At 49.5% G+C, this 15,792-nt stretch overlaps 1 protein-coding gene across 5 annotated transcripts in view; it reads right to left on the bottom strand.

Annotated features, from left to right (window-relative positions):
• Window positions 1-15,792, bottom strand: part of SDK1 (sidekick cell adhesion molecule 1) — a 718,389-nt gene that overhangs the window by 422,703 nt on the left and 279,894 nt on the right. For all 5 annotated transcript variants that reach the window (XM_032459946.1, XM_032459947.1, XM_032459948.1 and 2 more), the window contains exon 4: window positions 14,365-14,512. In XM_032459946.1, coding sequence (XP_032315837.1) covers window positions 14,365-14,512 — 148 coding nt within the window. The remainder of the gene's footprint in view (window positions 1-14,364; window positions 14,513-15,792) is intronic.

Raw genomic sequence — 15,792 nt, 5'->3', positions numbered from 1 at the left:
CAATTGTCCAGTCGGCCCTCCTGTGCAGACGCATCTCTCTCAGACTGCACGGACCCCAAACCCACTCTTACAGGGCTGTCACTATTTTAGTAAGTATGTACCAAGGGCTCAGATCAGAAACGAGAAGCCCGACTCCACTACATGCCCAGTGCATCTGCAGGCCCTGCTGAGCCTACTTCTCTCAACCCTTGTCTTGGCATTACCCACGCATGCCGCAACTTGGGTTCTACTTCTAACCCACACTCTAGTTTGTCCACTTCTCTCCATTTCTCTGCCCCATCTTAATCCAAGCTATCAGCACCTGCGAGTGCCGGGCGAGATGTTGGCAGAAACCTGGTAAGGATTCTGTTTCCACTGTTGCCCCTTACTGTCCGTTCTTCACAAAGCAGCTGGATTTTTCTCACAGCAAATCAGATCACGGCACCCTCGTGTCTTTCCACTGCACTCGGAATAAATCCCATCCGCTTCTCCACAGCCACTGTCCGGGGCCCTGCTGTCATTGGGGTGCACCCCCCACCATCCCCATGCGGCTCCCTTTCAGGTCTCAGACCGCCAGGCTCCTCCTCATTTCAGCCTCTTGGCCAGTGCGGGACCCAGAATGTCCAGCCCCACTGGCTGCGTGTCACCGGCTCCTTGTCTTCAAATTTCGGTCTAACCCTCAGATCCTTGACCAGGGCTGAGGCTCTTGGCATGTTTGTTCGTTCGCCCATTTTCCGTCTGTTTGGCCTTACCTGACCGTAATTCTGAGAGAAAGGGACCCTCGTGGCATCAGACCAGTACCTGCCAGACTGTCTGGCACAAAGGAGGCATTTCTTAAAGGAATGAAGGAGTGTCTTTCCTTTACCCACGTGGAACTTAGCTCAAGAAAGTTACCCCAAAAAAGATCCAATGAAATATTTAATGGTGACTGGTGAAAGGCAGAAAAGAAAAAAGAGTCAATGAAATATTTAACGATGATCAGTGAAACATAAAAAAGGCAAAAAAAGAGAAAAAGCCAACTGAGTAAAGACTATACAAGGTGTCAAAAGGCCACATAGTATACGATTCCTTTCATGCGAAGTGTCCAGGACAAATTCCTAGAGACAGAACACGGATCAGCGGTCGTCAGGGTCTGGGTGGGGGAGGGGGTGGTGAGCAGCTCTGCTCCTGGGTGCGGGGTTTCCTTTCGGAGCGATGGAGGTGTTCTGTTAGCGGGGACGACTGCACAACTCTGTGAGCAGGCTGGACCCTTGAGCCTCGCAGGTGTGAACTGTGTAGGTCCACCTGCAGGTGGGTATTTCTCAATAGTAAACACTACAGCGTTACCTGGGGTCCAGAGTCGGCTGCACCTCCAGGTGCAGAGGAACCGGGGATACAGAGGGTCAACTGCAAGTCTGATGTGGATTAACCCCTGTACTGTTCAAAGGTCAACTGTAGACTAAGACACCAAATTAACTACACAGTTCAAATGATACATTCTTTGAAAAGAATTTATGATAGGTATGTTACATCTTAATAAAGCTATTATTAAAAAAAAAAAACTACACAAGATGAGCTACGATGAGTTAGCTACAATCCATTCACGAGACAGTGAGCCCTTCTGAGCCAGAATCGCTGTATTGATCCTTCTATCCCCAGAGCCACTGACTGACAGGCTGAGTGGATGATTGATGACGCTGACATTAGGAACTGTCATTTGGATGCAAATTCTCCAGCGATTAGATCTGACCAGGCTTTGGTCAGATCTGATTACAGCGAAGAATGGGCCCTCATGAGAAAATGATTCCGTGTTACACAGACATGACACTTTGTAGTTTACAGAAGGCTACTGTATCTGTTACCATATTTGAAAATTACACACGAAAATAAATGTCCCGTGAGGCGGGCAGGCTGGTTTACCACCACCTCTACTTTCCAGATGAAGAAAAGGAGTCCCACAGAAGTGAGAGACTTGCCCTAGGACACCTGGCTAACAGTGGCAAATGCCCACTGGGGGCCCCTTTTGCCAAATCACCCCCCTTGGGGGCAAGCTGAGATCAACTTCGTCATAAACATTCACAAAAACAACAGAAAGGCATTATTCAGGGGCCGAGCGCCATCCTGGCTCTATCACTAACAGAGATTTGACCTTAAATCACACAGCCACTTTCTTCCACCACGCAGTCATCCACAAAATTGGTCTGATAAGACGTCCTCTGCTTTCTTTACTGGAATGCCAGGAAGATTTAGAGCAGTCTTGCAGAAAGACAAGAGCAATGCAGGTCTCCCCACAGAGTCTGCACTGGCTGCACACCATGCGCCTGCCCCACGGACCACCGTGCTCCCAAGGACAGCCAGCTCCCTCCTCTCACGAGAGCCCCAGCCAACAAACCAGCAAAGTGTTCTCACACAAGACCCCCACAGGACTGGTTTCACCCCATTTTACATGTGAAAAAGCTGAGTCCCGCAAGCAGCAAGTTAGACCTGCCCCGAATCGTAAAATGACCAGAGAGAGCACAGCTGGTTCTCCGAGTCAGCTCTTCTCCCTACGCCCCGCGGGCTCTCGAAGCCCATCCACGCCTCAGACACGCGGCACGCATACAGGACCTCTCCTGCTTATGGTCCCCGACCGCCTCCCTACACGTGATCTCCAGGACTCTGCACGGTGCACTGCACCCCCGGAAAGGCCGCCCTCTTCCCACAAAGAGGGCACCACGTGGAGGAGGCTGCCAACTCTACCGCACTTCTGCCAAGTTCAGTTGGCCACCTGCCATCTGTCTGACCTCCTCTGATCCGCCCCAGACCCCACTGCCTTGCTCTCTCCCATTCACAGCTCATCACAGCCCCAACCCCAAAGTGCATGCATGCCCTGGAATGTGACACCCGTGACCTTCTCCAAGCTCTAAGCACATCCCTTCCTTCCCGGGGTTCCCTCTCCCTTCCTTCTCTGTGTGGGAGAACTTCACACTGGTATCCAAGATTTCTGCCTAAGCACCCTGTGGTAGGATCAGACGAGACCAGGCTTGCCATGGTAGAGTCCCCAGAGCACGCACACACGCTGGGTCCCACCCTGCCCGCCGGCTCTCCAGGGACGTGCGGGAGCCTCCTGGAGCTGCCCCTCAGGGCCACGCCCACGCCCGGGGCACAGGTGGAAGTGCTGCGCCGTCTTCTCGACTCGCTTGCTCCAGCAGTGTCCCCGTGGCCGCAGCCCAAAGTATATTTCCTTCATAGGGAATCTGTGCTTCAGGAGTGACTCCCGTGGGTCACACCAGTGCAGTGAGGTACTTGCTAAGCGAACAGATGAGTGAATGAATGAATGACCTCCTGTATTTGGGGAGAGCAGCACTGACACTGAAGCTCATAAAAGGCGCCGGTACCTGACTGCGTGATGAAGCATACGTTAGATGCACAGGTGGAAACGCCTCCCTACCTACCCAGCCGGGGCGAAGACGGGCTTAAACCCCCAAGGACGCTTTCACCTGGGGAGGAAGGGAGGGGGAGGGGAGGCGGAGGGAGCCTCACATCGTCCCGTGTTCGCTCCTGCAAGGCACCACTAATTCCGAGCGCTTGGTAGGGTGGGTACCGTGATCTCCGCTTGAGATAGCCCATCATACCACCGCTGTTGGGGACAGTTCAAGGACTTGCCCAAGGTCACGCGGCTACTAAGAGACAGAGCTGAGACTCAGATCTTTATTTCCTGAGTCTCAGTCTCGTGTACATAGTCCGACACCATCTCCCCAGGATGAATTAAGTACTATTCATTCGCCCAAGAAATACTTTTCTCTTCATCCAATGAACATTAATTACGTAGTATGGCCAAGCACTGTGCTAAGGTGCTGGGCCTTCAAGACAAAGAGATAATTCAATTAAAAATGGACAAAGAACCTAAACAGACATTTTACTGAAGAAGATATTCAAATAACCAGTCAGGTACATGAAAAGAGGCTTAAAACTACTAATCGTCAGGAAAATGCAAATCAAAACTACCACGAGACGTCACAGCACATCTGCTATAATGGCTGCTACCAAACGAGAGACAGCAAGTGGTGGTGAGGCCGTGGAGGAGAAGGGCCCCCCGGCACTGCTGGTGGGAATGCAAACTGGTGCAGCCACCGGGGAAAACAGTATGCAGGCTCCTCAAAAGTTTAAACAGATATTTTTGACTCAGAAATTCCACCTCTGAATATATATCCAAAGGAAATGGAATCAATATCTCAAAAAGATATTGTACCCCCAACATTCATTGCAGCACTATTTACAGTAGTTCAGATATGGAAACAACCTAACTGTCCAGCAACGGATGAATGTTTATACGAGTATTATTCAGCCATAAAAAAGAGGGGACACTTGAGGGAACTGTGCTAAGTGAAGTAAGTCAGCGAGAGGAAGACAAACACTGTATGACCTCACTTACACGTGGAATCTAAAAAAACTGCACTCGCAGAAACAGAGGAGAGACTGGCAGCTGCAAGAGGCAGGGGACGGGAGGAAACTGGGCGCAGGTGTCAAAGGTACAAGCTTCCCCTTGTACTAAGTCCTGGGGACGAGGCGTGCAGCGTGGTACCCGAATACCCGCACTGTACGAGTGAAAGTTAAGGGAGGAGATCTTAAAGGTTCTCATCACAAGAAAAAAGACTGTAACTACGTGTTGTGAGGAATATTAACTAAACTTATCGTGGTAGTAATTTTGTGGTATACACATGTATCAAATCATTATGTTGTATACCTCAAATAAAACAAGGTTATATGTCAATTATAGCTCAGTAAAACTGGGGTGGGGAGACAAAGGGAACCCTTCTCTGCTTCTACAGATTATACATAATTATTAGCAAACAACTGACTACATGCAAGGAGGGCAGACAGATACATGGCGGTCGTAAAGCAGCACATTACTCACTAGCACAAACTTACAAAGGCATTAAAATGCCTCTTGCTCGTGGCTGTTGCCATTTCAAGACACACCATGGATACAGATTTAAGGGCAAAGAAAGAGCAAGGTGTGATTCCACTAACACATTCCAGGCTTGGCAAGTTCAGAATTTATTGTTCATTAAAACTGTATTTTAATTATCCTAGTTTTAATTAAAGTATTATGTAGAGTTGGTGGAATGCAATTATGTACAACTGACTTAAGATGTGTAATAGGCTCACTATTTGTGAAGAAATGCATTATTGTCACTGGATCTGCCCATGTAAAATGAAGTGGTATTGTATTTTCAAATGAAAAATTGGTACATAGAATATTAAACTCTTGTCATTACAGTTAAACACTACATTGCCAACTCAAACGGAACCAAGTAATTGTAAGATGCCCACCCCCGCTCCACAGGCTCCTGCCTCCGCTTAGGAACGGATCTCCGGCTGTGATGTACCCTTTGTCCCAAAGCAGCAGGCACGAGGTCAGCTTCCGGAACGTGCCCAGCAACCTCCACTCTGTCTGCCTGAATCCTGTGATTTCCCACCTTGACAGAAACGCAACCCCTGACCGCAGGGACTCACCACTTCTCTGCAGCCAGTCTCGATAAAGTTCCCAGAGTTACCTCATCCCGCTGTCGCCACTTCCTTCTCTGTTCTTTAAGTATATTAAAACTGCAGTTACCAAGCATTTCCTAACCAGAGAAAACTATGAAGTGCAGACCAACCTTTCCAACGTTCTGTCTCCTTCTAGACTCAGCACTCTTTTTCCTCAAGCCCATTCTCAATACATCTTCCAGCAAAGTTCTCAGAAATGTAAATTCTCAGTCTGAAAATGTCCTCCTTTCTCCTTCACGACTGGACAGCAGTCAGGCTGGATGTGACGCTCCCCGCGACAGCTGTGCCCCGGGGCTGCGAAGGCAGCATTCCTGATCCTCTCTGCTGTCGTCTTCTCTGTTGTTGCTGTCAACTGTCATCTAACTGCTGCTCACTGAGGAGCCCTGGCTTACAGGTGCGGGTGCTTTGAAGACTTCTTCTTTGTCTTTGAGGTTCTACACTTACACTATAAGAAGCTTAGATTTGGGTTTATTTTTATTTTTCCTACTTGCAGCTCATTCTGCTCCGTGGCTCTGCAGACCCGTCTTGACAGGAAGCATCACAACAATTCCGTCTGTGAGCAGGACCCCGCCCCTCTCCGTTCTTTCTTGCTGGGACTCTCTTTGGATTTCTGCTGGGCACTCTGCCCTCTCTGTCTCCTGCCTGTTCCCCTGTATTTTCCATCTTCTGTCTCTGTGCTTTATTTGGAGCATTTCCTCAGACACACCAGAACAATATTTCTCACTTCAGCTGCACACTGTCTGCTCCTTCACCCATTCAACTGACTTTTAAATAAATGATTGTATTTTTCACTTCAAGAAGTTGAGCTTTTCCCTATTTGGTCCTTTTTAAAATCAGCACATTAAAAGACATTCAACATCATTAGCCACTAGGGAAATGCAAATTAAAAACAATGAGTTATAACTACACACCCATCAGGATGGCTAAAATAAAAAACAGTGACAACACCAAATGCTAGTGAGGAAGCAGAGAAAACTGGGCCACTCACACTGCTGGCGGGAACATAAAATGGTGCAGTCACTCTGGAAACAGCCTGGCATTTTCCTAAAACAACTAAACATGCAACTACCACACAGCCAGTCACTGCTCTCCTGGGCATCTATCCCAGAGGAATGAAGACATGTTCATACAAAACACATACAAGGACGTTTACAGCAGCTTTAATAACAGGGTGGAAAACAGGACCCAACCCAGATGTCCTTCAACAGGTGGACGGAGACACAAGCCTGTGGTGCGTCAGCACCACGGACAACGACACGACACAGTTGGGGAAGCGCAACCTGAGCAAGCCAGGGAACCACACTGGGTGGAAAAAGCCAACCCTCAAAGGCTAAAGACGGCATGGCTCCACTTACAGAACTGTCTCAAGTGATAACATCAGAGAAACGGAGAGCAGATTATGACTGCCAGGGCTTCGGGTGGGGCTGAGGGCTGAGGAAGGTGCTGTGGCTGTAAACAGGCAACGTGAGGGGTCCTGGGAGAACGGAGGTGCTCCAGGCTTCGACGCGTCAACATGGCCGTCCTGGCCGCGCGCTGTGCTGCAGGCCCGCAAGTGCTCAGCCCATGGGGGAACTGGGCAAAGGGCGTGCTGCCTCCCTGACAACTGCAGGGGAACCCACAATGAACTCAAAATGCTGTTTAATTAAAAGTGGGGGGCAAATAAATACTGTGATTCCACTTATGTGAGGGACCTACCAGCTTCACACTCACAGGGACCGAAAGCAGGAGAGGAGTGCCGGGGCTGGGGCAGTGGGGGGGTTATTATTTAGTGCGGATAGAGTTTCAGTTTGGCAAGGTGAAGGAGCGCTAAGATGAATGGTGGTGATGGCTGCACAGCAGTGTGAATGCACTTAATGCACTGAATTACACTGAAAAATAGTTAAGATGGTAAATTCTATGTTACGCATATTTTACGACAATTGCAAAAAGTTTCAAACAAAAAATAAAAACAACCCAAACAAACAAACCACAAACACTTCCAAAGACATCCCGCTGTATATGGAATAAAATCCAGATTTCTTTCCAGATTCTGGCGCCTCCAGGATCTGTTTCCTTTTCAGGCTTCTTCTCTTTCCACTCTTCCTGCCGCTTTCCCCCATGCCCTGACCACCGCAGGCCCTCAGTCCAGCAAGTACAGCAAGCTCCTTCCTGCTTTTGCGTGGACGTGGCCCCGCTGCTCAGAATGCTCACCCCCAGGGCTGGGCAGCAGCTGGCTCCTCACCTGGCAGGCGTCAGCCCGAGAGCAGGGCCAGAGGCGCTCACACTGACCGGCTGCCCGCCTCCTGTCCTTGTGCCTCTCGGCAAAGTGAGGGTCATAACAGCAAGACTCGCTGGGCAGCTGGCAGCATTAAATGAATCGGTATAGAGAAAACACTTAAAACAGTGTCACCTGCTCAAAAATATTAATAGTTCTTGGTATTAAATATCACCTTGATTATATCGCAGGAATTGTGTTGAATGAAAGAGGGCAGGAACAGAAGATTTCACCTTCTTTAAGAGATTCTAGGACAAGTGAACTAACCTACGGGAACAGAAACTAGACTAGTGGGCGGGGGTGCAGGGCACGGGGTAACAACCGCACTGGGGAGCTTCATTAGGGTGCTAATGGCATCCGTGCACACACTTGTTAAAGTCCATCAACCTGTGTGTGTGCTCTGTGCATTGTGCTGCACGTAAATCACAACCCAATAAAGCGGTTTTCAAACATCAGCTGCAAAGAGAGGCTGTCCCTGGCTCCTCGAGGTAGAGGGCCACCTCCCACTCAGCCCTCTCCCTGCCTCCCTCCCCGCTCCTCTCCCTCGTGGCTTTCACCATCCCTGAAAGAATCCCACACTGGACCATAACGTGGGGAGGGGAGGAGCTTTGAAGCCTCATTCCCTTTCTGACCCTGGCAGCTAAACAGTGCGTGGCACAGAATAAGCCCTCACCAAGTACCCCCGGTGCGCGAAGGAAGAAGGGGGGAGGGGCAGCAGGAGTGGCCACGGGCGCCTTCCCGAGCACCGCTGAGTGTGAACACCAGAAAGGCCCTCAGGGGCCATTCACTTGACCTTCCTCAATTCTGACAGGAGGAAATGGAGGCAAAGCACAGGGGATGATCCTGCCCAAGGTCAGAATTAACGGTGGAAGCAGGTCTGAGCCCACACATCCCAGTCTTTCTCACTTATACCAAATATGGCTCAACTTACACGTATAGACATACTCTATAAACAGTCACAAAATGCCTATAAAACATAATATAAAAATTTTAAAAGCATAGTTTTGAAAGCCCAGTTAACTATAAAAATATTATTACAACCAGACATCCTTCTTTCAAGCACTAGGTTGTGACTTCCAATATAAGTGCTCATTTAAACAAATCTTTCTTGCAGCAGTAGAAAATGAACTGGTAATATGTTAATGGATGTTCAGGTATTTAAGCATGGACAATTAGGAGTCAGACTGTTTCTAGTCACCTGGCATGCTGTTTACTGCCGATACTTCACAATTCAGATCATTCCTGGCAAGTCATCCCTCAAAGCTGGCTGGAGGCTTGAAATATTTAATCTGTAAACCTTCGCCTTCCCAGAGAAACACAGGCCAGCACACTTATGCCTATGCATTCCTGTCAGGTAGGCTGCACAGTGCCATTTGAGCACAGAAACCTGCAATTAAGCAAAAGAATGGCATTGCACAGAACAAGTTTCTGCGTCCTAATCTGATAACTGCCGACATAAATTACCTCCTGGAGGTAAGAGAAACACCGCACGACATCAACATTCACGTTTCATATTTTGAGAAATAAAAGGAAACAAAGAACATGCATCTTAACTGAAACAACACAGAACAATTTTACTATCAAACTAGACTATGTTTATAAGACAAGGCTACTCTCATCTTTGATATGCAAAGACAGCAAACTAACTGTTCAGATTCAGCAAACCAGAAAAAATAAACATGCATTTTTTTCATCTTCTCAGATAAATAAAACCTGTAATTACCTACTCTAAGTTCTGAGTACGACTTACTCTCAGTTCCTTCCAGTGCTGTCTGCCTGTCTCAGACACATCTCTCCTCTGTCAGCGGGGTTTTCTCCTGAGGCCCATCACGCCTTTTCCCCTCCTTGGCGGGGAGCTTACAGGTGTCACACACCTTTTCTTCACACTCGCTCAGTTCGTTCGTTCAGCCCTTCCAGTGCCGCGGGCCTGCCCTGCACAGCACCAGGCCAGGCAGAGTTACAGAAACAAGGACGCTTTTGACGGTCAGTACCCAGGGGCGGCGAGGGCTGCTTAGGAGGCGGGGCCTACTGTCACAGCGCTCGGTGGTGACGGCCACCAGCCGAAGTCTGAAGGGGAGGCTGGCATGTGCGGGTCACGGATACAGACCCTAGAGTCACCTGCTCCAGTCCTGAGACTCTGTCTTCCTCCTGTGCCCCCTTCCCACCTCACTAGTTCTCTATTGCTCCTGCCACTTCACCCCTTTGCCATGTCACACGTCCCCTAACATCCAAGAGTCCCAGGACTCAGGGCCTGGATGGCCCCGGGAGGCTACGCAAGTGTCGGCCTGCTTCCTGGTCACCGCCCAGTCCTCCCCTTCTCCTGGCTCGGTTCTGCTGATTCTCAAAACACTCTCACACATTCCCTTCCTGCCTACCCACAGTTGTCCTGTGTGACGTGCAGCCATGGGCCTCCTCCCTGATAAGATGGAACCCTCCGGGCCTCACTTACCAGCTCAGACAGTCCCGCCAGAAGCATTGAAGACCTGCAAATACCAACAAAGCAGCGGCCCCAAGTCTAACCACGACCTCTCCGCTAGCGCTCAGTCTGACATACACACAACTGTCCCACAACTGGATCCTCTCGGACCGTCTCCTGACATATCGCACTTGACATGCCCAAACAAACTTCAGACACCACCACCAACCCCCACATCGTCTCCCCATTTCAGGAGATGGTAACTGCATCCCGCCAGTCGCTCAGCCCCAAGCTCCTGGAGTTACCGGCGCTTCTCTCCTCTCACATGACACGTCCAGTCCAGCAGGAAATCTGTTTCTGCTTCCACAATGCACCAGCATCCGGCCAGTCTCTCCCCCGGCCCCCAGCACCCCGATCTGAGCCCCCAAGTCCTTGCAGCAGCCCCTCCCGGGCTCCTGGTTTCCCATTCTGTCGTCCTACAGTCGACTGTTAACACAGCCCTCCACAGAGAGTCCTGAGTGGGGCCAGGGCGCTGCTCCGCTCCGGTGCCCAGCATGGATGCCCAAGTCCTCACCCTGGCCAAGTAACCTGCTCCCAGGAATCTGGTCCCCAGGGACCTGGATGACCTTGTCTCCTGGACGACCTTGTCTCCCGCCCCTCCCTGGTCCACAGCGGCCCCACTGGCCTCCGTGCCGCTCCTCAGACACCACAGGCACGTGCCCACCTTGAGCGTCCACACGTGCCCTCCTCACCAGTGTGCGCCCCCCCCCGCCCCGCTCTGTGGATCCACGCAGGTTTAGTGTCCAAGTGGCCTGCGCGGGTTCCACGTCTAAAATAGCCGCCCCTCCCTACTGCGTCCCGTTGCCCTCCTGCCCCCGCCCCGCAGCGTCCGCTGGCACCTGCCGCACTGCCAGGCTGGCGTCTCCCTCCCTCCAGGTGGATGTCAGTTCCCTGAGGACAGGGCTCCTTGGTTCACCACCTAGGACGGCATCTGCACACAGCGTGCCCTCCACAAAGGCTTCGTGGGTGACTGAGGCAGGCGCCCAAGCTGCAGTCAGAGCTCTGCCAGGGTTCCACTCAGCCTCTCCTTCGCGAATGTGGAGTGGCTCGGGACCACCACTGGGACGTTCACTTCAACTGCTTTCCTGGGAATGACGACGGAGTTCAGCTGTTTTCCCGACACCGTCTATTCTTCATCCAACAACTCGCAGCTCAGGAACGGAGGCTGTCGGGGCGGGGGCGGGTTCTGAGCACGGTCGTCACCCCCACACCCCTCGTTGCCCGTCGCCCTGCGCTAAGCAACCTGTGATCGCCGTGCAGGGATCATCTCCGTGTCCACCTCCCACCAGGCCTGGGACTTCCATTAAGTCCTGCCTTAACTGGAAGGTCACACTGCCCTCCCTCTGTCAACAACTCCTGGAGGTAGGGGTGAGCACAGAAGGGACAAACAAGACGCACACAGGCGTCCTCGGCGCTGACGCAGGCGTGTCTCTGCGAGACTGTGGCTCGTGGCAAATCCAGGCTGACCTATAGTGTTTCAGATTGAAAGCTGGTGCCCCCAAAAGGAGAAAAAAGACTGAAAGCAGTGTAAGGAAAAAATAAATCAAAAGCATGAAGAAGGTTCCACAAAACAAAGTGAAGAGAAGAATTAGCCGGATGCGGAGGAGAGCAGTGCGAGTTAGAGTCAGGCAGACCCAGTCTGAGTCCCAGCTCGGCCGCCTGCCAGCTGTGTGCCCCTGGCTGGGTCACTTCACACCTCCGATCCTCATTCCGATGGCTAATTACACCTGCCTCGGAAGGCGACTGTGAGGGTTAGAGGAGATGTGTTAAGGTGGTGCTCAGGAGGTCATAGCTGGAGTTACAACTGTTGATAGGCTGTTCAGCCAATTTCTCAAGTTGAGGAACATTAGACTTAATGTTTCCTTGAAAATGAAAAAAAAAAAATCATTTGTGAGCCTAAAGGTCACATTTTTAAGGTTATGGGATAACATTTAAAAACAGGGGAGTTGGGGTGGCAAGATGAGGTTCCCCCTCCCGAAGACAAGGTCCATCTCTCCCTTGTGTTAGGGGACCGACCTCAGAGCGCCAGGTTAACAGCAGGTGGTGAGGCTTGACCTGTTTCAACAGGTGTGGAACGCTGAGTCAGACTGTTCCACTTTTACATGATCCCTCTGCTGGTGCAGGTGCTCCAACGCCGTCTGACTTTTGTCTGCCAGCCACCTGGGAGGGGGCAACGCATAAATGCCCCGCATCTGAGGTCCAAAGCTGAACTTTCAGAAGTGGAAAGGAGTGTACCTTTGACTGACGTATAAACTTGAGAAAACTACGTGAGTCCTGATTTATGATACCTTGCATGGCAGGTACTTAATAGACGTGGGGGTGATGATGCGGTGGAAAATATGAAACTAAAGGGCCTTGAAAAAGTGTAAATATCCATAAGCAGCCTCATCTCAACCCTTAAAAGAGCCTATACTGGCATATTATTCTACTGAGATTGGAGATCTACCAATGCAGTAGCTTTCACGCCGCAAGCGGCCCGCTTGTGTGGCGCGACACTGAGGGAAAGCGCTGCTGGCCCCTCCGCGTTACTAGCTCACCAGGAAGTCAACAGTCTTCAGCAAGCATCTGCCAATTAAAAAATGCAAAGCTTGCAAAATTAAGAGTTGTTATTTCAGTCTGTATCCTTTGTAACATCTTGAATAAATGTTGCCTCACGAATATAGCTAGACTACAAGTTAACAAGTGAATTACTACATAGTTATTTGTTGCTGAGTTAAAGTAATTCTTCCACACTGACACTGATTAGAAACTCCAGGGTTTGAGAGAAGCCCTAAGTCAGCCCACCCCCCGCCCCCAGGAGTGACTCATCCCCCGAATTCAGCCCGACGCTGCCCAGCCGCACGGGCTGACACTAGGCCCTCCAGAATATTTCACAAGAACCCATCTCAGCTGCCTTTTCTTTCAGCCTAATGGTCTTTGATGAGAACGAGAAACTGATCCCTCATCTTTGTCTCATCCCAACCCCAGAGGCATCTGCTCTAATTGGAATCAACGTAAAGGTGGATACCTCAGAAACTTTTAATAAAATAAAGAAAAAGGACAGAAGTCATCCCATTTTCGAAGATAACTGGTATTTTCGTTAGATTTTTAAAATACGGCTTTTATATGTTTCAATACTTTTCCTGTTTCCAATAACCAAAGTAGAAACACCTGCTAAATAAGCTTAAGAATCATCTCGGCTCAAGCAGGGTTCGGATGCCCGAGTGAACCCGTGGGGATATTGGGCTTAGAGAGGGAACCACAGAGATGCTCAGGCCAGGGAGAAAGTACATTGAAAATCTATTCAGCAAATTCTTACACATATCTTTATAGGGAAAAAAGCAAAAACAAAAGCATTTTCTTTTCACGAATATTTTTCTGAGTGCAACTGTCTGATGGCGTAAGCATGACTTTCTGCCCAAGCTTGCAGCATTTCACGGTTCTTTCAGCAACGTCCAACCTGGAACCCTTTACATCTGGCGTACTGTCTTTAAATTACATTGCAAAATGTCCACTTATGAAATATATATCAAATGTTCTTTTCAATCACTTAGAGCTCCAAAAGAAGAAACTGTTTGGCATTAGATAAATACCTTGAATGTGAGACAGGCAAGAACACAGGCAAGAACACCTTGAAATAATGCTTAACTAATCACGAAGCGACTACTCTGCTCTAGATGGGCGAGCCACTAATTAGACGAAGGGAAATAAAACTGTCACGGTGGGGTAAGAGGATAAAGAGAAGTAAGCAGTAATCACTGCTTTATTGTCAAAGAAAGTATCGAACACGGCTCAGTAAAGAGAGGGAAGAACCCACAGCCCTGCAAGTAAATACCAGCACTCATTAAACTAGCGCGTGGCGCTAACCCAGCTCAGGATGACAGCGACCTCCCAGAAAGCGCGCTCGGGTAAGGAAAAGACCGCGCCGTCAAGAGCGAGGGCGCCTTAGTTGGGCCTGCGGCATCCTGAATAACATTACATGACGATTTTCTTAAAGGGCTTAAAAGTTTCCAAGCCAGTCTGAAAACAGTCTTCTACTAAGGATTGGGGTAGGTCTCCCAGGCTCGGTCACTCTTTCCAAAGCTTAATTGATACGTTTAACACGTAAAGGGTGCCAGCAAGCGCAGTGAGTTGTATTTAAATGTAAACGCCGGGAACAACTTACATTCGGTTGCTTGGGATAATCTTGTGTCCTTCTCGGAACCAAGTCACTTGAGGTCTGGGGCAGCTGGCGAGGGGCAGGAGGTTGAGAACGGCTGCCTGTCCTTGCGAGACCATTTTTCTCTGGTCTGTATCCATGAAATTCCCCATATCTGCAGAGAAAAATCAGACCTTTAAAGTTCTAGAAAACTCTTTTTGAGGGGGAGGGAAGTCAAGGATGGAAACAACTGCATGTTATTGCACAGTCGCCGCTGTTGCTGTAATTAAGCAGCGGGACGAGGGACCAGCGACAGTGCTGGTGAGGGCGGCTCTGGGGGGGGTGGACACGAGGCAGAGCCACGTGCCCCCAAAGTGGCCCCCACACGCGTGACTCAGCAGAACCTCCTGGGCTCTGTGTTGCTGCAACAATACAGTGAAACGTTTGCAACTGATTCTAACAGTGACAAAAATTGCTGAAAAGCATCGTCACACCACAGGAAGTGTTCTCACAGAAGTGGTAACAATGTTTTCAGGCCTCTCCCGGCTCCCACACCCCCCAGGGGCTGCCACCCAGGCACCACTGTCCTGCTCAGCGCCTCCTTCTCCTCGTTTCTGGGGTGAACGACCCCAAGAGATCTTCTGGGAGAAATATTTTTTAACCATTCTTTTTTAGAGGGTTCCCCAAACCCCACACTACTGACTTAACTTGGGGCAAGTAGGTTTCTCCCAGTCTTTGTGCTACCGGTTTACAACATTCAAAAACTGGGATCACAAGGGAAAACCCAGCCATCAGAGTGTGGGTATAAGTGGCCAATTTAAAAATTAGTACTGTGTGAAATTTCTGAAAAATTTTCACATTATGACCAGGTACAGATACATGCATACACACACCGATGTGGCATACGTGCTGTATTTTTGTCTGAATTCATGTAAATTTGGAATAGTCCATAAAAGATCTCTATTATCAATGGATTTATGATTCAAAAAAATTATTTCCTATGTTACAAGCAGCATTTAGTATTCTAGGAAAAAGATGAAACAAACAAATGAAACAGATTAGGAATATGCTCATGGTTATTTTAAATTAAGGGGAATCTGTTATCAAAGAGGAGAAAAGAGAGAGGAAAACCTAGCACTAGAGATAAAGGATGGAACAAGGAAAGCGTAATGGAGGACGACAAAGTCCAAGTTTTAAAAAATAGAATTTAATGCATTGTAATAAAGTCTAACTGTATTCAAATGTTTTGGGTGTTGACCGTAATTTTTCACTTGTGAATTCTGTTTTCAATTACTCAGCTGAATGAAAGTTCTGAGTTATTCTGCAGACAAGTTTAGCTGAGCGACCTCACCACCGCCCTTCAGAAAGCTACGCCTTCCTGGTGATTCAGCCCGCGCCCCGCGCGCCCGCCCGGCCGGCGCGCGCAGCAGGACGCCCGGGGCTGCTTTGCTGCAC

Source organism: Camelus ferus, chromosome 18 (assembly GCF_009834535.1).
Source record: "Camelus ferus isolate YT-003-E chromosome 18, BCGSAC_Cfer_1.0, whole genome shotgun sequence".
In the NCBI taxonomy this organism is placed as follows: domain Eukaryota; kingdom Metazoa; phylum Chordata; class Mammalia; order Artiodactyla; family Camelidae; genus Camelus; species Camelus ferus.
The sequence above is the reverse complement of the archived record's forward strand: the minus strand, read 5'-3'. Positions and strand labels throughout refer to the sequence as shown.